Source organism: Xenia sp. Carnegie-2017, unplaced genomic scaffold (assembly GCF_021976095.1).
Source record: "Xenia sp. Carnegie-2017 unplaced genomic scaffold, XeniaSp_v1 HiC_scaffold_22, whole genome shotgun sequence".
Lineage (NCBI taxonomy): Eukaryota > Metazoa > Cnidaria > Anthozoa > Malacalcyonacea > Xeniidae > Xenia > Xenia sp. Carnegie-2017.
In genome coordinates this window covers 11,709,514-11,729,460 of record NW_025813485.1, presented here as the reverse complement: position 1 = coordinate 11,729,460, position 19,947 = coordinate 11,709,514, and the positions used below count along the sequence as shown (strand labels likewise).

The 19,947-nt window shown below is 36.0% G+C and overlaps 3 protein-coding genes and 3 long non-coding RNA genes across 7 annotated transcripts; 3 read left to right on the top strand and 3 right to left on the bottom strand.

Annotated features, from left to right (window-relative positions):
- The first annotated feature begins 528 nt into the window (after positions 1–528).
- On the top strand, positions 529–3,714 carry LOC124445288 (GRB2-related adapter protein-like). The gene is made up of 6 exons (XM_046995997.1): positions 529–759; positions 1,642–1,717; positions 2,454–2,556; positions 2,646–2,708; positions 3,096–3,137; positions 3,305–3,714. The coding sequence occupies exons 1-6, from the start codon at positions 614–616 to the stop codon at positions 3,430–3,432; spliced, it is 558 nt and encodes a 185-aa protein (XP_046851953.1). The 5' UTR covers positions 529–613; the 3' UTR covers positions 3,433–3,714.
- LOC124445294 lies at positions 2,991–3,297 on the bottom strand. The gene is made up of 2 exons (XR_006948109.1): positions 3,209–3,297; positions 2,991–3,119 (listed from the first exon to the last, which is right to left on the bottom strand). It is a non-coding gene; the product is annotated as an uncharacterized LOC124445294 (long non-coding RNA).
- LOC124445293 lies at positions 3,549–4,883 on the bottom strand. Its single transcript, XR_006948108.1, has 2 exons — positions 4,800–4,883; positions 3,549–4,157 (listed from the first exon to the last, which is right to left on the bottom strand). It is a non-coding gene; the product is annotated as an uncharacterized LOC124445293 (long non-coding RNA).
- Positions 4,665–16,626, top strand: LOC124445286. Of its 2 annotated transcripts, XM_046995995.1 has the most exons (7): positions 4,676–4,946; positions 8,809–8,884; positions 14,759–14,861; positions 14,951–15,013; positions 15,400–15,441; positions 15,609–15,756; positions 16,160–16,626. In XM_046995995.1, the coding sequence occupies exons 1-7, from the start codon at positions 4,801–4,803 to the stop codon at positions 16,359–16,361; spliced, it is 780 nt and encodes a 259-aa protein (XP_046851951.1). In that variant the 5' UTR covers positions 4,676–4,800; the 3' UTR covers positions 16,362–16,626. The 2 variants fall into 2 exon arrangements, with proteins under 2 accessions (XP_046851950.1, XP_046851951.1); XM_046995994.1 differs by having other exon boundaries at positions 4,665–4,946; positions 15,609–16,328.
- LOC124445295 lies at positions 15,295–15,566 on the bottom strand. The gene is made up of 2 exons (XR_006948110.1): positions 15,513–15,566; positions 15,295–15,423 (listed from the first exon to the last, which is right to left on the bottom strand). It is a non-coding gene; the product is annotated as an uncharacterized LOC124445295 (long non-coding RNA).
- Positions 16,627–17,537: 911 nt separating the features above from the next.
- Positions 17,538–19,677, top strand: LOC124445289. The gene is made up of 2 exons (XM_046995998.1): positions 17,538–18,822; positions 18,939–19,677. Exons 1-2 carry the CDS (start codon positions 18,519–18,521, stop codon positions 19,175–19,177), a joined length of 543 nt encoding a protein of 180 aa, XP_046851954.1. The 5' UTR covers positions 17,538–18,518; the 3' UTR covers positions 19,178–19,677.
- Positions 19,678–19,947: the final 270 nt, after the last annotated feature.

Here is a 19,947-nt window from a genome sequence, read left to right as displayed (position 1 = left end):
TTCGTTATTTCGTATCGGAGATAACACTTGAAAAGCCGAAATTCGATGGGAGCCGTCATGTTAAATTGTTAAGTGCAATTGTTGGCAGAATTTATAAAGATCATACGGAGTCATAAATTTCCAATTTTGTATAGATACAGCGAATTTTAATAATCATGTTCAAGGTGTCCAGGGCCATAGTTTGCCAAAAACACTTTAATCTGACTGACATATTCTGCCTTTAGGAAGCTTTGTTGACACTTATTTCATAATTTGAGAAAAAAGAAATTTTACATTTTAGCTACTGAGATATTTGAATCTTATTGTCAAGTTTACGTCGCCATAGTAATAAGAAAAAATCAACGCCAAACGCCTCTGTTAATTGCACACCGTGCATGCTGGGATTTAAGCAATACATGTCGTCCTCATTTGTCTTTAATTATAACTAGTTTGAACAATATAAAGGAAAATGCTTCGAATAACTATGAACAATGTGCACTGTGGGGTGCCCACTAACTGAAGCTATTTTATACACGGATTCAATCGAGAGGTTGAGATTCATCTTATGCATCCAAATGTAGTAACCTTTGGTGTGAGTTTCTGTTGAAACTGTTGAAAATAAGAAATTCTTACCATGGCACGAGGAGTTCCACCTTGGTATCATGGCAAGATTTCAGCCGATGAAGCGACAAAAATTTTGGTAAAATTCGGGCAACCGAGTGCCTTTCTACTCCGTGATAGCCAGTACTCAGAGGCAACATTTACTTTATCTGTAACTGGGTATGTTTCAATTATAATTTAAAAGCAGAAATTTTTGAGGGCTGTTTTGGCCAAAACACTCGAATACAAACAACCTTAAAAAATCAGATAAGCAATTTTAAAATACGGAAGTAATTTTCGCTGAAGCTATACGGTGTTGCCAAACAAAAGTTAACTTGTCGAACATGACCATTTAACACGTTCTGGAAAATGGTGTCTTTCGATAAATAACGTCAGAATGACAAGGTCGTATTTTAGGCAGCTATACAGAAGGACGTCGATAATAGAGAAGAGCAATAGATTTGTGTTTAACAACCGTGAAAACTATATGATTATAATAGTCTTGCGAATGTTTTTGTATATATTAGCTTTGAAAAAGTAAAGAAACTTTCTCAAAAAAGAATTTCGATTAACGAGTTAATGAGATACGGAAATCAATAATATTGTCAAATGTTTAAGACTTGAAAGCTCTACGAAATCATTCTGGTTGTTAAAAATGGTTGAAATTTTTTACATTTGTTGGCGAAACTAATAAGATCCGGTTATACGAAAAACGTATTTCTCAAAACAGCAAAGATTATTTGCTGTGGGCATTGCCTATTTAATATAAATATATATATATATATATATATATGTATAAATATGTCAATAAAGTAAATGGTTTGAACCCGGGAGTCCTTCTCAGAAGGAAAAACAGTCCTTCTCAGGACTATACCAACCTGGACGATCTACGTTTACAAACATGTATAAATATGTCGCCGATTATTACTGTTGTGCCACATCAAACGAATATTATAAAATCCGCAATGCTTCCATACGCAGTTATACTCAAGCATCACAATGCATTAAATTTGTTAAGGAAATTGAGAGAGAATTAGCATGTTCTATTTTCTAACTCTGCAGTCCTCGACAAGAAAGAGATGGCAAATTCAACATCCAGCACTACAGAATAGTAAAGAAGACCAATAACAGATCGCAGGTATGAATGAAGGTGTAGTCAGCCTTAAAACATAAAAGACCTTTTTTTGCAGAATACATTAAAAATTCATCCTTTGAGATCGACTGTTTTCAGTCATCTCTATAAAAGAACGACTTCTACGTTTACAATTGAAATGATAGAATTTGATATTAAAGTATTGCGGTATTTTAGAAAGTAAAGACAAAGTTTTCGAGGAATAAAGATTGAGTGTTAAAACTATTAAAGTTCGAACAAATTTAGCCTACTACGATTTTAAGCAAAATTGGTTTCGTTGCAGTATATCAAAATGACGCTATGCTCGAGAAATATTGTTTCGAATGTGGGTGTAATGTGTGCAGGCTGGGAAATGACAATAGTATAAAAAGTAATAAAAAATACCGTTATAAGCGGGAATCGAAACTAAGCGCAGCTTTTCAAAGAATAATTCATTCGAGCTTTCTTGTAAAGGACAAGTTTTAAGATTGAAAGCTAAAGAAATTCGACAAATATAGCTCCGTGATACGTTGGAAAATTCAATAAAAGATGCTTATAATCATGTACTTTTAATTTTCGACGAAACCAACCGCGACCAAGACGCACTCATGTTGCGCATAAAATTGAAATTGATTGTGCTGAAGCACTCCATGACTTTCACGTGTAAATCATCAACTCAGTTTGCAGGCATATAAACCGAGCAATTCGCCTATCATGTTGTAAGATCTTCTGTTTCAATGAATTTTGCTCTTTTCCCTTGCAGTGGGATATACTCAGTTTTCCTTCTCGTAACGAACTACGTGATTGCATGCTACAACAAGCACCCGAATCTCGATTAAAGCTTGTTACTCCAGTTGAAAAGCCATGTAGGTTTCGAGTACAATATCATTTTATATGGCAGTATTTCAGTGAGCTTTCTTCGCTAAAAACTCAAGTCATGTTTCTATGTTAACAGTGATTGAGAAATGGAATTCCACTGACAAGCACTGGCGTGATCGCATAACATTATGCAATGCAGGTATGTCTTATTTTTTCTGTGATTTCTTAATTTGTAAAGCCATATGCTGTTCAATCAGATTAAGCTGCTGTAATTCAAGCTGCTTTAATTCAAAAATTAATCTTACAACTAATCCAATACCTAGTCTTGCATGGGTGCATTATGGTTGTTTATATCACAGAAAGAATGGTATGGTAAGAACATTTTGAGCATGAAATCGGAAAAAGAGCATCGAGCCAAGAGAAATTTTTGTTCGCTCTTATGAAAAAGAGTGCGGCAAGGTCAACATGTTGATGGTCCTCATTTAAAACAACTTGCCGCAGTACCCGTGATTTTAAAGGTTACAGAAATTTTTGAAGATTTCGATAATGAAACATTATATTAAACGATTTTTTTTCTTCCTTGCAGACAGAGATGTTAAGGAAGAAGTACCTGTGGAAACAAAAAAAAGTATGATACTTTCTATAAGATGCTGCAAAACGCAAAATTCTCAACAGGATTTTGTCAATGATCTAACTTACTTAAGAAATCATTCATGATGACTCTGGACTTTGATGTTCCTCACCATGCAATAAGAATTTTCTCAGTAGCCTTGTCAACTTCAAATCTTATTTTAGAACCAAGAAAAAGAACTGGGATGCTCAATTGCATTCGACAATTGTTTCGCTCGTCTCACGATCACACTGACGACGAAGATGACCATATTTACGCCACTATTGATGATTTAACTCCATCCTACTTCTAACAACAGGCTACTAAATGGTAGAGGAACATATTTGGACAATCCTGAATATATGAACAAAATAGATGCACAACTTTTCTAAGTATGGTATAACAACAGCAAAAATAACACAAATGTTTGTAATGTTGCCTGTATAGAACTGTTCATAAAATTATGCGTGACATAAACATCATAATGGAATAACTGTAAACTCAAGAAATTCTAAACTTAGACCAACTCTTTCAGGAAAAATTTTCACTGTAAAAACTAACTCTTTCATGCATTTCACTGACGTTGCACTTAAAAGAATTGCAGTTACATATTTTCTATAATGAGGACTTTTTTCTGTACTCAATCTCTTGTAAAATCGCGTAAAATTTTTCTCAAAGTCGACAGTAATTGACACAAAACCAAAACCTAAAGTTTCATCGGTTTTGTTAAGGCCTTTTCCATCGATCCAATTACTGGTATAAGATTGTCACGGTTCCGACTTTTGGTTACTTGTTCAAGCGGTACGATAGTTTTGTTGATACTTATATTCGTTTACATAGTCTTTTGTCTTTCTTTCTACCTTTTTGTCTGTCTTTTTGTCTATCTTTGTGTCTACCTTTCTGACCACCTTTTATTTCACTTTTTTGTCAACCGTTGTGTTCACCTTTGTATCAACCTTTTTGTCTGCCTTTGTGTCTACTTTTTTTTCCACCAAAATGTCGTTATTTCAAAAAGTGGTCATTTCATACGAGTCGTTGCTACAAAAAAGGATCATTTCATAGGTGAGGAATTTTCGTTATTTCGTATAGGAGATAACATTTGAAAAAGCCGAAATTCGATAGGAGCCGTTATGTTAAATTCTAATGCAATTGTTGGCAGAATTTATAAAGATCATACGGAGTCATAAATTTCCAATTTTGTATCGATACAGCGAATTTTAATAATCATGTTCAAGGTGTCCAGGGCCATAGTTTGCCAAAAACACTTTAATCTGATTGACATATTCTGCCTCTAGGAAGCTTTGTTAACACTTATTTCATAATCTGAGAAAAAAAATTTACATTTTTGCTACTGAGATATTTGAACTTTATTGTCAAGTTTATGCCGCCATAGTAATAAGAAAAAATCAACTATAAACGCCTTTGTTAATCGCACACCGTGCATGCTGGGATTTAAACAATACATGTCGTCTTCATTTGTCTTTAATTATAACTAGTTTGAACAATATAAAGGAAAATGCTTGGAATAACTATGAACAATGTGCACTGTGGGGTGCCCACTAACTGAAGCTATTTTATACACGGATTCAATCGAGAGGTTGAGATTCATCTTATGCATCCAAATGTAGTAACCTTTGGTGTGAGTTTCTGTTGAAACTGTTGAAAATAAGAAATTCTTACCATGGCTCGAGGAGTTCCACCTTGGTATCATGGCAAGATTTCAGCCGATGAAGCGACAAAGATTTTGGTAAAATTCGGGCAACCGAGTGCCTTTCTACTCCGTGATAGCCAGTACTCAGAGGCAACATTTACTTTATCTGTAACTGGGTATGTTTCAATTATAATTTAAAAGCAGAAATTTTTGAGGGCTGTTTTGGCCAAAACACTCGAATACAAACAACCTTAAACCATCAGATAAGCAATTTTAAAATACGGAAGTAATTTTCGCTGAAGCTATACGGTGTTGCCAAACAAAAGTTAACTTGTCGAACATGACCATTTAACACGTTCTGGAAAATGGTGTCTTTCGATAAATAACGTCAGAATGACAAGGTCGTATTTTAGGCAGCTATACAGAAGGACGTCGGAACGTCGATAATAGAGAAGAGCAATAGATTTGTGTTTAACAACCGTGAAAACTATATGATTATAATAGTCATGCGAATGTTTTTGTATATATTAGCTTTGAAAAAGTAAAGAAACTTTCTCAAAAAAGAATTTCGATTAACGAGTTAATGAGATACGGAAATCAATAATATTGTCAAATGTTTAAGACTTGAAAGCTCTACGAAATCATTGTTAAAAATGGTTGAAATTTTTTACATTTGTTGGCGAAACTAATAAGATCCGGTTATACGAAAAACGTATTTCTCAAAACAGCAAAGATTATTTGCTGTGGGCATTGCCTATTTAATATAAATATATATATATATATAGAAGTTTATAATTAATGATTTTCCGTATAAAACAGTGCTCGATGCCCGAGAGCAGAGCGTAAATATGTGTAGTGGTGTAGAGAAAAATCACAAAACACAGATTCATCCCGACAAGCCTGTTTCGTGATTGCTCACTTTAAATCCCTGAAGAGTGAGCAATCACGAAACAGGCTAATCATGAATAACTTTGATATTGACGCTCTTTATCAGGAATATTATTATGGATAATATTCCTGGATAAAAGAGCGCTCAATATTCTATATATTAGAAGAGCGTAAGATAAAATGAACTAAAATAAAATGGACAATTGTTTGCTGTCGCTACTCGGAGTTTCACGCCGTAGGGCGATCTTCAGGAAAATGACAGATTATATATTATTTGCTGATTATAAACATCGACTAAAGGTGTTAAGTTACATGACGGCATGCACTAAATATATCGGAACGTTTATTTAAAATGTTCTTTTTACGTCCTTTCAAGATAAGTAGCCTTTCTTCAAGGCAAAGACGGCAGGTTCTTTGGTTTTTGTTCGGAGGTCGAAGTTGTTTGATGAAGTCCCATTTAATGTTGTAGTTACGTTTGTTTTCTTTCAGTGTCCACGTGTATTTAGAAAGTTCTGTCTCGTTCCGGTATTTAATGTTCGTAATTGATTTAATGTGGTTTCTACGGTGGCTCACAAGGGCCACCACACAAAATAAAAATATTAATACACACACAAAATAAAAATACACACACAAAATACATTATACACACACAAAATACATTATACACACACAAAATAAAAATACACACACAAAATACATTTTACACACACAAAATAAAAATACACACGCAAAATACATTATACACACACAAAATAAAAATACACACGCAAAATAAAAATACACACACAAAATAAAAATACACACAAAATATGATTGCGGGCGCTTGCAGTGTCGGCTTACTCGGAATTGCTCGTAATTGATCGCTTTTGTTTTCAAAGTTCTAATGGTTCCAACTTCCAGAGTACATGGCAAAATTCACTGATTTCACTGTGATCAATTATTTCAAAGTTGCTTACGATATTGCTCCCCGTATTCTGGTTAAAATTAAGGTTAATGTGTTGTCCTTTGAAAGGACATTATTGGTCTAGCCTGTCCTGTACCAGTTATAAACAGCTTTGGGGTACTTGAAGTTGAAGTTAACGGACTTGCAGAGCTCGAAGGGCAACTGCTTGAAGAGACGCTACTCGTCATTGACGCTTCAGAACATTTTGGCAAAGAAGTTAATCTTCCCAAACGCACACCGCATTTGTGACAAAAAGAAGCTTCGTCAAGTGATTGTGCACTACAGTTGGCACAAACAAATTATGCCAGGATTATGCAAGAGCTTGCCTTCGATTCCTTTCCAAATGTAATTTCAAATGTTTCGCAGTTGAAACAGTTAAATACGACGACAAGTCGACCACATGTTAAAATCACAATTAGTGAATTACACATATCTGATTACAAACTGATAATATGATAGTCAGACCATCCGACACTGCAAGCGCCCGCAATCATATTTTGTGTGTGTATTTTTATTTTGTGTGTGTATTTTTATTTTGCGTGTGTATTTTTATTTTGTGTGTGTATAATGTATTTTGCGTGTGTATTTTTATTTTGTGTGTGTATAATGTATTTTATGTGTGTATTTTTATTTTGTGTGTGTATTAATATTTTTATTTTGTGTGGTGGCCCTTGTGAGCCACCGTAGGTTTCGATATCGTGTCTTAAAAGCGCATGCAGTAACACCTATGTAAGTTTTTGTTTCGTTGTTGTCAGTCGTTGTCACGTCGGCTTTGTAAATCACGTTGGGTTTCAGGCAATTGCCATTTGTCGGGCATAGATGTTTCTGTCTGCAGTTACATTTCTTTGGTGGGTTGTTCTTGTTCTGGGTTGTGTCTGGGTTAAGTCTTTTAAAATAGTCTTGTTGTGTCTGGTTATGAAAGTTTTCATGTTTTCGCCGCAGCTGTAGCTTACGCGTATTGTGTGTCGGTTGAATATCTTGGAGTATAGTATTTGGTGGGAAATGTTTGTCGATAAGTTGTAGTCATGGGCGATGTGTGTTTTTACGTTTTTGCTGTATGGTGGGTTAAACCAAGTGACGTTACGTTTTCTGTTGTACGTGGTGTTTACATTGATGTTTGATGGATTAAAGGTGAGTTGGGTGGTGAAGTTGCTTTGTTTAAGAGCTTGCCTAATCGCCCATGACTTCCTACAACTTATCGACAAACATTTCCCACCAAATACTATACTCTCCAAGATATTCAACCGACACACAATACGCGTAAGCTACAGCTGCGGCGAAAACATGAAAACTTTCATAACCAGACACACAAGACTATTTTAAAAGACTTAACAGACACAACCCAGAACAAGAACAACCCACCAAAGAAATGTAACTGCAGACAGAAACATCTATGCCCGACAAATGGCAATTGCCTGAAACCCAACGTGATTTACAAAGCCGACGTGACAACGACTGACAACAACGAACAAAACTTACATAGGTGTTACTGCATGCGCTTTTAAGACACGATATCGAAACCACATTAAATCAATTACGAACATTAAATACCGGAACGAGACAGAACTTTCTAAATACACGTGGACACTGAAAGAAAACAAACGTAACTACAACATTAAATGGGACTTCATCAAACAACTTCGACCTCCGAACAAAAACCAAAGAACCTGCCGTCTTTGCCTTGAAGAAAGGCTACTTATCCTGAAAGGACGTAAAAAGAACATTTTAAATAAACGTTCCGATATGTTTAGTGCATGCCGTCATGTAACTTAACACCTTTTAGTCGATGTATATAGTCAGCAAATAATATATAATCTGTCAGTTGCCTGAAGATCGCCCTACGGCGTGAAACTCCGAGTAGCGACAGCAAACAATTGTCCATTTTATTTTAGTTCATTTTATATATATATATATATATATATATATATATATATATATGTATAAATATGTCAATAAAGTAAATGGTTTGAACCCGGGAGTCCTTCTCAGAAGGAAAAACAGTCCTTCTCAGGACTATACCAACCTGGACGATCTACGTTTACAAACATGTATAAATATGTCGCCGATTATTACTGTTGTGCCACATTAAACGAATATCATAAAATCCGCAATGCTTCCATACGCAGTTATACTCAAGCATCACAATGCATTAAATTTGTTAAGGAAATTGAGAGAGAAATAGCATGTTCTATTTTCTAACTCTGCAGTCCTCGACAAGAAAGAGATGGCAAATTCAACATCCAGCACTACAGAATACTAAAGAAGACCAATAACAGATCGCAGGTATGAATGAAGGTGTAGATAGCCTTAAAAAACATAAAAGACCTTTTTTTGCAGAATACATTAAAAATTCATCCTTTGAGATCGACTGTTTTCAGCCATCTCTATAAAAGAACGACTTCTACGTTTACAATTGAAATGATAGAATTTGATATTAAAGTATTGCGGTATTTTAGAAAGTAAAGAAAAAGTTTTCGAGGAATAAAGATTGAGTGTTAAAACTATTAAAGTTCGAACAAATTTAGCCTACTACGATTTTAAGCAAAATTGGTTTCGTTGCAGTATATCAAAATGACGCTATGCTCGAGAAATATTGTTTCGAATGTGGGTGTAATGTGTGCAGGCTGAGAAATGACAATAGTATAAAAATTAATAAAAAATACCGTTATAAGCGGGAATCGAAACTAAGCGCAGCTTTTCAAAGAATAATTCATTCGAGCTTTCTTGTAAAGGACAAGTTTTAAAATTGAAAGCTAAAGAAACTCGAGAGATATACCTCCGTGATACGTTGGAAATTTCAATAAAAGATGCTTATAATCATGTACTTTTTAATTTTCGACAAAACCAACCGCGACCAAGACGCACTCATGTTGCGCATAAAATTGAAATTGATTGTGCTGAAGCACTCCATGACTTTAACGTGTAAATCATCAACTCAGTTTGAAGCAGGGGCGGATCTAGAGTATGTCAAATCCGTCGCGCGACTGATGTTTGAAATTCAATAATTACCTATTCATATTAATTAAAAACTCGTTAATTATTCTTACTTTATTATCGCATTTACTTCGTGATAAAAATCCAGCTTTATTTATTATTGAAAACTAATGATTAATGCAATGAATATCTCGTTGGTAACCAGATCAGTTGAATTTTAATTTACCTGGAATAATCGACTGATAAGCGGGGTGGCTTGACTGGTTCGACGGATAAAGGAGACTATGAACGCCAAAAACGCTTATTTTATTGGTCAATGGCCAGATCAGTGGACAGTCTGGAATGGTCTCGACTGATAACAGGGGTGGCCGGACGTATAAGGGAGTCCAATTGCTATCTTACAATTGGTTCATTTGAATTTTTGTTTTATTGTGATTGGTTTGACGGATTTCGACTGATAGCCAACTGAACAAACATAGACTCAGGGTTGCCAGATTGGCCTTTTGGAGGCCAAATAACTCAAATTTGGCTTCTTTTTTCCTTGCTTGGCCTCAAAAAATAAGTTTGGCCATTTGGCTTCTTTTTGGCTTCTTTTTGCTTAACACAGATTTTTAATGTCATTACTACTAAGTTTCACAGTTCTTTCACAAAAGATAAACAAAATGATTCTAGTCTGTCACTACTTCCCAGGCTCTTTGCTACGGTCATAGGCTCATAGCATCATTATATTTTGAACATGGTAGTCAAATGGAAAGCATCATATGAATCTGGAAGAAAATATACCAAAACGTGGGAGAGCAAATTTATCTAGCTTTCAAAAGCATCAGATGGAAGTGAAGATGGGTATTGTATGCTTTGCCATATTCAAATAAAGCCCAAACTACCAAATTCGACAAAGCACGAAAAGAGTGATAAGCACGTGCAACGGGTGAAAGCTTCAACGTCAGTAAGGCCAATTCAAATTGTGCGAAACCCAACGATCGCCGACGAAGTAAAACGTACAGAAATTGAGCTTGCTGTGAAAATGGCGTGTCATTCTTCTATTCTAACCATGGATCATCTCGGGGAGTTTATAGCTCGAAATGCAACGGGAAGTAGACTCGAAAACATAAAGATAGATCGTACGAAATGCACAAAAATTCTTATCAATGTAGTCAGTCCTGCGCTGAAAGAAGAATTAATTGCTGATGTGAAAGGAAAGAAGTTCTCTTTAATCGTCGATGAGACTACCGATGTTTCTACAGTCAAACAGCTCTGTGTCATTATTCGGTATTACGGCAGTGTGGAGAAAAATATCGTCACAGCCTTTGTTGATCTGGTCAATGTTGCTCGTGCTTGTGCAGATGACTTTTTTTATGCCATCCGAAATTGCCTTCGTGAAATTGACCTTGCATTGGTTGACTGCATTTCTGTCATGATCGGCAAACATGACTCAGTGGACAAGGCTTGAAGCTGTTGCCCCGAATTGCATCAATGTGACGTGTATCTGCCATTCGTTGTCGTTATGCGTCCAACATGCTTTTGAAAAGCTTCCATTCAGCCTTGGATTCCTTCTAGCAGAAATTGCAGAGTGGTTTTCCAAAAGCACTATACGACGCGAAGCATACAAGTTACTTTATGAAACAATGAGTCCCGATGACGACCAATTACCACCATTTGAGAAGTATTCAGCAACACGTTGGTTGGTGAGAGGAAAGTTGATCTTCCATCTCTTGGCTAATTGGAATGAGCTCCAAGCTCATTTTTTTGCTGTAGCGAAACCAACAAGTAGACAGAATGCCCGTTACAAAGCACGTACCCTTTTGGACATGCTCAACGATCCGATTGTCTATCTATATTTTCATTTCGTGTCGCCTCTAGTCACTGAATTCGAACGAGTAAATGCATTCTTCCAAGCTACCGATGCCGATCCCGAAGAGATGTTCACTGAATTGGATACACATCATGAGTCTCCACGTGGAAGAGTTTTGACATACAAGGCAAGCAACTCGCCATTGAAAAAGTAGATTTTGGTGGGAAGTTCTTGTGTGAAACAACAAAATATGTCTCTTCTCAAAAGAACAAGGTTGTTGCTCAAGCTAAAGTTCTTCATTTGAAAAAACGATGCTTAGATTTTCTTATGGAAGCTTTAAATCAAGTTGAAATGCGTCTACCTGCTAGAAAAAAACATATTCAAAGGATTAAGCGTCCTTCATCCAAGAAAAGTATTAGATGAAGCAACCAGAGCTCCTTTATGTCAGCTTCCACTTTCACATCTACGATATGAGAAACTCAACGAGATCGAAGAGCAGTACAGGAAGATCGTTCACCGTGACTGGAAAGAAGATTCAACCTTTGATGGAACTATTCCAGACACAGCGGCTGCATTTTGGTCATGCAACGTCGATTTTCAAACTTCACTCGGAGACAAGCCATTTGAGCAGTTAGCAACGTATGCTTTGAACTGTCTCACTGCTCCCTAAGCAATGCTGTGGTGGAGAGGACATTTTCCCTGTTAGCATCAATCAAGACTAAACAGCGCAACAGAATGAAACAAGAGTCGATGAAAGCCATAATTCGCATTTGCTCAAAGCTTCAGTTTGGAGAAAATTGCTGCGTGGACTTCAAGACAACCAGGCGAATACTCGAGTTGTTTACGGCCAAACATATGTACGATGCTCGAAAGAAACAAATTGATAGTTGACTCGACTTGTAGGACTTTGAGAGTGACATTCAGAAGTTTATATTGACCCCAGTATTGGTTGTTTTCATCTAACGTTGTTTACCTGTTTCATTCAACAGATGTCAACTGCATCAGTGTATATAGTTATTTTCAGTCATAACTTTATACTTGCATGTCATTATTATTTAATTTACTTCATATTGCGAGCCTCATTCATGATTCCTGATTGACCAAACTCTTATTTGATGGTTTTTGTCAAGCTTACAGGGGGGGGGGGAAGGGCACAAATCCTGCGTTTCTGGTTGTTCTAGAAATTTGGCCTCTTTTGTTGAAATTTGACCTCATTTTCTACCGTGTTTGGCCTCGAGTATGCGCAGGAACCTGGCAACCCTGAACATAGTCAAGCTCACTGTCTGAATTGAATGTTTGATCGTTGCATAGTAATTTTTATAAGCATGATAGAAACTAATCTACAATCAGATGGAATTTATGGAAATCTTTTACAAATTCATATATTGACATGAATCCTGCTGTCCAAACTGTGAATTTTTTCAAGAGGGTGAAAAATTTATGGATAAATTGTAAATGCTTGGCAAAGACGATCTCGCGAGCGAAATTTCAGTCATTGATGTTCAAAAGAAAGCCAACATTGTTTTGAGTTTTATCAGCAGAAATTTACATCCAAAATCGTAAGTAAAGGACAAGTGAAGTGTATGCATGAATGTAATATATCAAAGTCAATTTATGCGAGTGTGTGATGCGATTTATGTCAATATGGCGTATGGTAAGCAGATTGATGCTTTTAAAATTGTTGTTGACGAAGGACTTTTAGCTATGATTTCCTTAGTCCTTGGGGAATCATGGCCGTTATATGGCAGCGAAATCCTACACTCCTGCAAATATATTTCAATGGACAAAAAATCTGTAGCCATAAGGCGCCATACCATTATTTATTTTATGATAAACAAATGTTTGGGGCTTTTCAGTTTATGATCATTGATCATTCAATAATAGGACAGTTATACTACATATTGTTTAAGATTTGAGAAAACTAACATTGATTACATGAGAAGCTGTTTACTATAACCTGTGATTTTGAGTCTTCTGATCCATGAAGCTTTTTATTTTGACAATTTGACTGAAATGGTATTAAGGCTCTTTTCCATTCGTCGCAAAACGTACTCGCAAGCTCGCTGCGAGTGCCTGCGAGTTACTCGCAGCGAGCTTACCATGACTTGCAGCATAGTTAAATTAATTGAACAAATTTTTTTGATCGCGCGAACAGACTCGCAAGCTCGCAGCGAGAGCATTTTGCGATGAGTGGAAGAGAGCCTTTAAACCTGAGTATTTCACATACATGAAATTTGTCCCATGTCACATATTGTCCCCTTTTCTAACTGAACACCTCATGTAGAGATGTAAAGGTGTGTTAATCTACAGCTCATACCAGATTGTTTGATATAAATTCCAAAGGGGTATTAATGTATGAAAAGCATTTACTATAAAGTAAAAATGTCTTTCTGTGTATGCAGATAAACCTTGAAATTTGGCAAAACTGCAAAGTATTTTTCATGATCACTAGGTAATTTTTCTGACAATCATTATAATTTCTAAACTAAATTATTTCAGATTTACATTTAAAGGAGCTTTGATCATATGAAAAGATATTTATCATAACCAGTAAGCATGACACATGAACCAATTTTGACATTCATGTAATTATATAATTAAAGACATGTTGGTTACATTGTATTTGCAAATACAATGCTACTAGTGATTGCTATATAGCACACCTTGCATATACTTACAGGAGATAATAGTCTAGTGAAATGCCTAAAAAACATTTATGGCATTAAGCTGTCCTTAACTGCAAATTTTCGCTCTAATAATTTTTGCTTAATCTTTGGCAGAAAAAAATTTTGAATTTTTTCTCATAAGGTGAATTTGCTGGCACTGATGTGGAGATGGGTAAAGGGTTACAATAAACTTGCATGGTTTGAAGTCTGAGCTTTTCTATATCTATGAACTGTCACTTGTAGTACCAAATTTCTAACTTAACTCATTACATAGAGGTTTGAATTGGGGTCTCTAGGGGGGTCTATGCCTGACAACTTGGTAGAAATTTTTAAAGACTATATCTGTTTTTGAATAGCATTATTGTAAAATAAATTTTACGTTCCTAGACATGCTAATGAGCCATACATTTTGCATGATAATGAGCCTAAATATTTGGCAAAACATTCAAGTATTGTTCACTTCATATTTTTTTTTTTTAAACGTAAGCAAAATGTGTTGTTTTTACGCAAAAACGATGCCCACAAAATACATTTTGTATTGCTCTAAAACGCTGAAAATGGCATTTTCAAGGCTCTGAAATTCAAAATTTCTCAGGGGAGAATGCCTCAGACCCCCCCCCAGGTGCGGAGCGCCTCCGACGTTTTATGACTGATGTTTGAAAAATCCTAGATCCACCCCTGGTTTGAAGGCATATAAACCGAGCAATTCGCCTATCATGTTGTAAGATCTTCTGTTTCAATGAATTTTGCTCTTTTCCCTTGCAGTGGGATATACTCAGTTTTCCTTCTCGTAACGAACTACGTGATTGCATGCTACAACAAGCACCCGAATCTCGATTAAAGCTTGTTACTCCAGTTGAAAAGCCATGTAGGTTTTGAGTACAATATCATTTTATATGGCAGTATTTCAGTGAGCTTTCTTCGCTAAAAACTCAAGTCGTGTTTCCATGTTAACAGTGATTGAGAAATGGGATTCCACTGACAAGCACTGGCGTGATCGCATAACATTATGCGATGCAGGTATGTCTTATTTTTTCTGTGATTTCTTAATTTGTAAAGCCATATGCTGATCAATCAGATTAAGCTGCTGTAATTCAAGCTGCTTTAATTCAAAATTAATCTTACAACTAATCCAATACCTAATCTTGCATGGGTGCATTATGGTTGTTTATATCCCAGAAAGAATGGTATGGTAAGAACATTTTGAGCATGAAATCGAAAAAAGGGCATTGAGCCAAGAGAAATTTTTGTTCGCTCTTATGAAAAAGAGTGCGGCAAGGTCAACATGTTGATGGTCCTCATTTAAAACAACTTGCCGCAGTACCCGTGATTTTAAAGGTTACAGAAATTTTTGAAGATTTCGATAATGAAACATTATATTAAACGATTTTTTTTCTTCCTTGCAGACAGAGATGTTAAGGAAGAAGTACCTGTGGAAACAAAAAAAAGTATGATACTTTCTATAAGATGCTGCAAAACGCAAAATTCTCAACAGGATTTTGTCAATGATCTAACTTACTTAAGAAATCATTCATGATGACTCTGGACTTTGATGTTCCTCACCATGCAATAAGAATTTTCTCAGTAACCTTGTCAATTTTAAATCTTATTTTAGAACCAAGAAAAAGAACTGGGATGCTCAATTGCATTCGTCAATTGTTTTGCTCGTCTCACGATCACACAGAGGACGAAGATGACCATATTTACGCCACTATTGATGATTTAACTCCATCACAAGGCGGAATTGATGGCACTAATAGACGGTTTGTGCCTACTTCACAATGTAATAATTCTCAGAAAACGAATGACCGTAGCAATATTCAGCCCAGATCCAATTCACAAGACAGTTATTTGACAGTACATGACAGCAAGCAGACGGAGACTGTCCCTACTTCAACAGACGGTAATTCAGCATTGGATGACCCAAACTATAATGTGCCCAGATCCAATTCACAAAACAGTTATTTGACAGTACATGACAGCAAGCATACGGAGACTGTCCCTACTTCAACAGACGGCAATGCAGCATTAGATGACCCAAACTATATTCAGCCCATATCCAATTCACAAAACAGTTATTTGACAGTACATGACAGCAAGCAGACGGAGACTGTCCCTACTTCAACAGACGGTAATGCAGCATTGGATGACCCAAACTATATTCAGCCCATATAGACAAAGACGAAAAGACAAAGACGAAAGCGATGAGTACGCAAGCCCCACGGCACTTGGCCAATACAAAACGGCGAACAACGATGAGAATGCCATCTATCAGTCTCCTACTTCTAACAAGAAGCTACTAAATGGTAGAGGAACACAAGTGGACAATCCTGAATATATGAACAAAATAGACGCACAGCTTTCCTAAGTATGGTATAACAACAATAAAAATAACACAAATGTTCGTAATGTTGCCTGTATAGAACTGTTCATAAAATCATGCGTGACATAAACATCATAATGGAATAACTGTAAACTCAAGAAATTCTAAACTTAGACCAACTCTTTCAGGAAAAATTTTCACTGTAAAAACTAACTCTTTCATGCATTTCACTGACGTTGCACTTAAAAGAATTGCAGTGTTCTTTAATGGTTACATATTTTCTATAATGAGGAGTTTTTTCTGTACTCAATCTCTTTTTAAATCGCGTAAAATATTTCTCAAAGTCAACCGTAATTGACACAAAACCAAAACCTAAAATTTCATCGGTTTTGTTAAGGCCTTTTCCATCGATCCAATTACTGGTATAAGATTGTCACAGTTCCGACTTTTGGTTACTTGTTCAAGCGGTACGATAGTTTTGTTGATATTTATATTCGTTTACATAGTCTTTTGTCTTTCTTTCTACCTTTTGTCTGTCTTTTGTCTATCTTTGTGTCTACCTTTCTGACCACCTTTTATTTCACTTTTTGTCAACCGTTGTGTTCACCTTTGTATCAACCTTTTGTCTGCCTTTGTGTCTACTTTTTTCCACCAAAATGTCGTTATTTCAAAAAGTGGTCATTTCATACGAGTCGTTGCTACAAAAAAGCATCATTTCATAGGTGAGGAATTTTCGTTATTTCGTATAGGAGATAACATTTGAAAAAGCCAAAATTCGATAGGAGCCGTCATGTTAAATTCTAATGCAATTGTTGGCAGAATTTATAAAGATCATACGGAGTCATAAATTTCCAATTTTGTATAGATACAGCGAATTTTAATAATCATGTTCAAGGTGTCCAGGGCCATAGTTTGCCAAAAACACTTTAATCTGATTGACATATTCTGCCTCTAGGAAGCTTTGTTAACACTTATTTCATAATCTGAGAAAAAAAAATTTACATTTTTGCTACTGAGATATTTGAACTTTATTGTCAAGTTTACGCCGCCATAGTAATAAGAAAAATCAACTATAAACGCCTTTGTTAATCGCACACCGTGCATGCTGGGATTTAAACAATACATGTCGTCTTCATTTGTCTTTAATTATAACTAGTTTGAACAATATAAAGGAAAATGCTTCGAATAACTATGAACAATGTGCACTGTGGGTGCCCACTAACTGAAGCTATTTTATACACGGATTCAATCGAGAGGTTGAGATTCATCTTATGCATCCAAATGTAGTAACCTTTGGTGTGAGTTTCTGTTGAAACTGTTGAAAATAAGAAATTCTTACCATGGCTCGAGGAGTTCCACCTTGGTATCATGGCAAGATTTCAGCCGATGAAGCGACAAAGATTTTGGTAAAATTCGGGCAACCGAGTGCCTTTCTACTCCGTGATAGCCAGTACTCAGAGGCAACATTTACTTTATCTGTAACTGGGTATGTTTCAATTACATTTTAAAAGCAGAATTTTTTCAGGGCTGTTTTGGCCAAAACACTCGAATACAAACAACCTTAAACCATCAGATAAGCAATTTTAAAATACGGAAGTAATTTTCGCTGAAGCTATACGGTGTTGCCAAACAAAAGTTAACTTGTCGAACATGACCATTTAACACGTTCTGGAAAATGGTGTCTTTCGATAAATAACGTCAGAATGACAAGGTCGTATTTTAGGCAGCTATACAGAAGGACGTCGGAACGTCGATAATAGAGAAGAGCAATAGATTTGTGTTTAACAACCGTGAAAACTATATGATTATAATAGTCTTGCGAATGTTTTTGTCACTATTGATGATTTAACTCCATCACAAGGCGGAATTGATGGCACCAATAGACAGTTTGTGCCTACTTCAAAATGTAATAATTCTCAGAAAGCGAATGACCGTAGCAATATTCAGCCCAGATCCAATTCACAAGACAGTTATTTGACAGTACATGACAGCAAGCAGACAGAGACTGTCCCTACTTCAACAGACGGTAATGCAGCATTGGATGACCCAAACTATAATGTGCCCAGATCCAATTCACAAAAGAGTTATTTGACAGTACATGACAGCAAGCAGACGGAGACTGTCCCTACTTCAACAGACGGTAATACAGCATTGGATGACTCTGACTATAATGTGCCCAGATTCAATTCACAAGACGGTCATATGACAGTACATGACAGCAACCATTTGCAGACTGTACCTAATTTTGATGACCGTTATGCCAAATTGCATGACGCCAACTATAATAAGCCCCGATCCAATTCACAAGACGGTCATGTGACAGTGGGTGACAGCATCCATACGCAACCTGTACCTACATCACAAGATGGTTATGTAACATTGAAAGACCCTCACTATGTGAAGGCTGTGTCTAATTTAAAAGATGGTCATGCAACAGTGGATGAGAACGAGCATAAGCAGCCTGCACCTATTTCATATGAAGACATTTATGAGCCTATGAACAGAGGTACTCGTTGTTAAAACTAATAATACGCTTATTAGTTCAGCAAATAAATACGACAACATGGCCCAAGAAAATATTCACAATTCACAGTTAACATTTGCTAAATATCTTTCTTGTAGTTAACAAGATGAGCGCAATAAACCCGCTTTATCACATGAAGGAGAATCTACAAGAAATAGACAAAGACAAAAGCGATGAGTACGCAAGCCCCAGAGCAATTGGTCAGTACAAAACGGCGAACGACAATGCGAATGCCAAATACAGGTCTCTTATTTCTAACAAAAAACTTCTAAATGGTAGAGGAACATATATGGACAATCCTGAATATATGAGCAAAATAGACGCACAACTTTTCTAAGTATGGCAACAGTAACAAGAATAATAAAAATGATGGTAATGTTGCCTGTGTATCCGTAGAACTGTTCATAAAAATATACGTGACATAACATCATAATGGAATAACTGTAAATTCCGTGAAATCTTCCATCGATATTGACCGTAAATGACGCAAAACCAAAACCTAAAGTTTCATTAGTTTTGGTAAAAATAATACTTGTAAAAATCTTTTATAACCATTTTTGTAAATATCTAATCGATTCAACGCAACTTACTTTAATTAGCTATATAATAATCGAAGTTAAGTTTAGCCGTTTGCAAAACGTATGGTCTGGTTCAAACGTTGATCTTTACATGCACCGAATGCATAAAAAACAAAAGAAAATGAGATGAGCTTCCTCGTTATTTTTTGTTCTAAATGCGTTCGGTTCATGTAAAGTTCGACGTTTGAACTAGGCTAAGAAAGACAATGACAAATTGAATAATTATACCTTTTCAAAATAAATGAACGACAAAAAAGCATTCAAGTACTTGGTCTAAGTAACTCGTTATGTACGTCTAACTGGATAGTTAATCCCGATGTAAACAATTATCATATGTCAACATGAAGGACTCTCAATGCGGTAAAAACTTGTGATGAATTTTCAAGCAAAGAAATATGAACAAACAAATTTTCAATAGCGTGTATAGCCTACCTCGCAGGTTTCGCCATGCTACATAAATTTAAGAACATTTTAACTATTCGTTTCTATATCAATTGATGCTGGTTTTTTTTACATTGAGCACGCTGCG

Bases quoted from the DNA above. Each gene is read 5' to 3' on its own strand.
- LOC124445288 (XM_046995997.1), top strand. From the start codon at position 614: ATGGCACGAGGAGTTCCACCTTGGTATCATGGCAAGATTTCAGCCGAT. The intron at 2,709-3,095 runs GTATGTCTTATT...TCTTCCTTGCAG, and splicing joins CATAACATTATGCAATGCAG to ACAGAGATGTTAAGGAAGAA. The intron at 3,138-3,304 runs GTATGATACTTT...ATCTTATTTTAG, and splicing joins ACCTGTGGAAACAAAAAAAA to AACCAAGAAAAAGAACTGGG.
- LOC124445286 (XM_046995994.1), top strand. From the start codon at position 4,801: ATGGCTCGAGGAGTTCCACCTTGGTATCATGGCAAGATTTCAGCCGAT. The intron at 15,014-15,399 runs GTATGTCTTATT...TCTTCCTTGCAG, and splicing joins CATAACATTATGCGATGCAG to ACAGAGATGTTAAGGAAGAA. The intron at 15,442-15,608 runs GTATGATACTTT...ATCTTATTTTAG, and splicing joins ACCTGTGGAAACAAAAAAAA to AACCAAGAAAAAGAACTGGG.
- LOC124445289 (XM_046995998.1), top strand. From the start codon at position 18,519: ATGACAGTACATGACAGCAACCATTTGCAGACTGTACCTAATTTTGAT. The intron at 18,823-18,938 runs GTACTCGTTGTT...TCTTTCTTGTAG, and splicing joins TTATGAGCCTATGAACAGAG to TTAACAAGATGAGCGCAATA.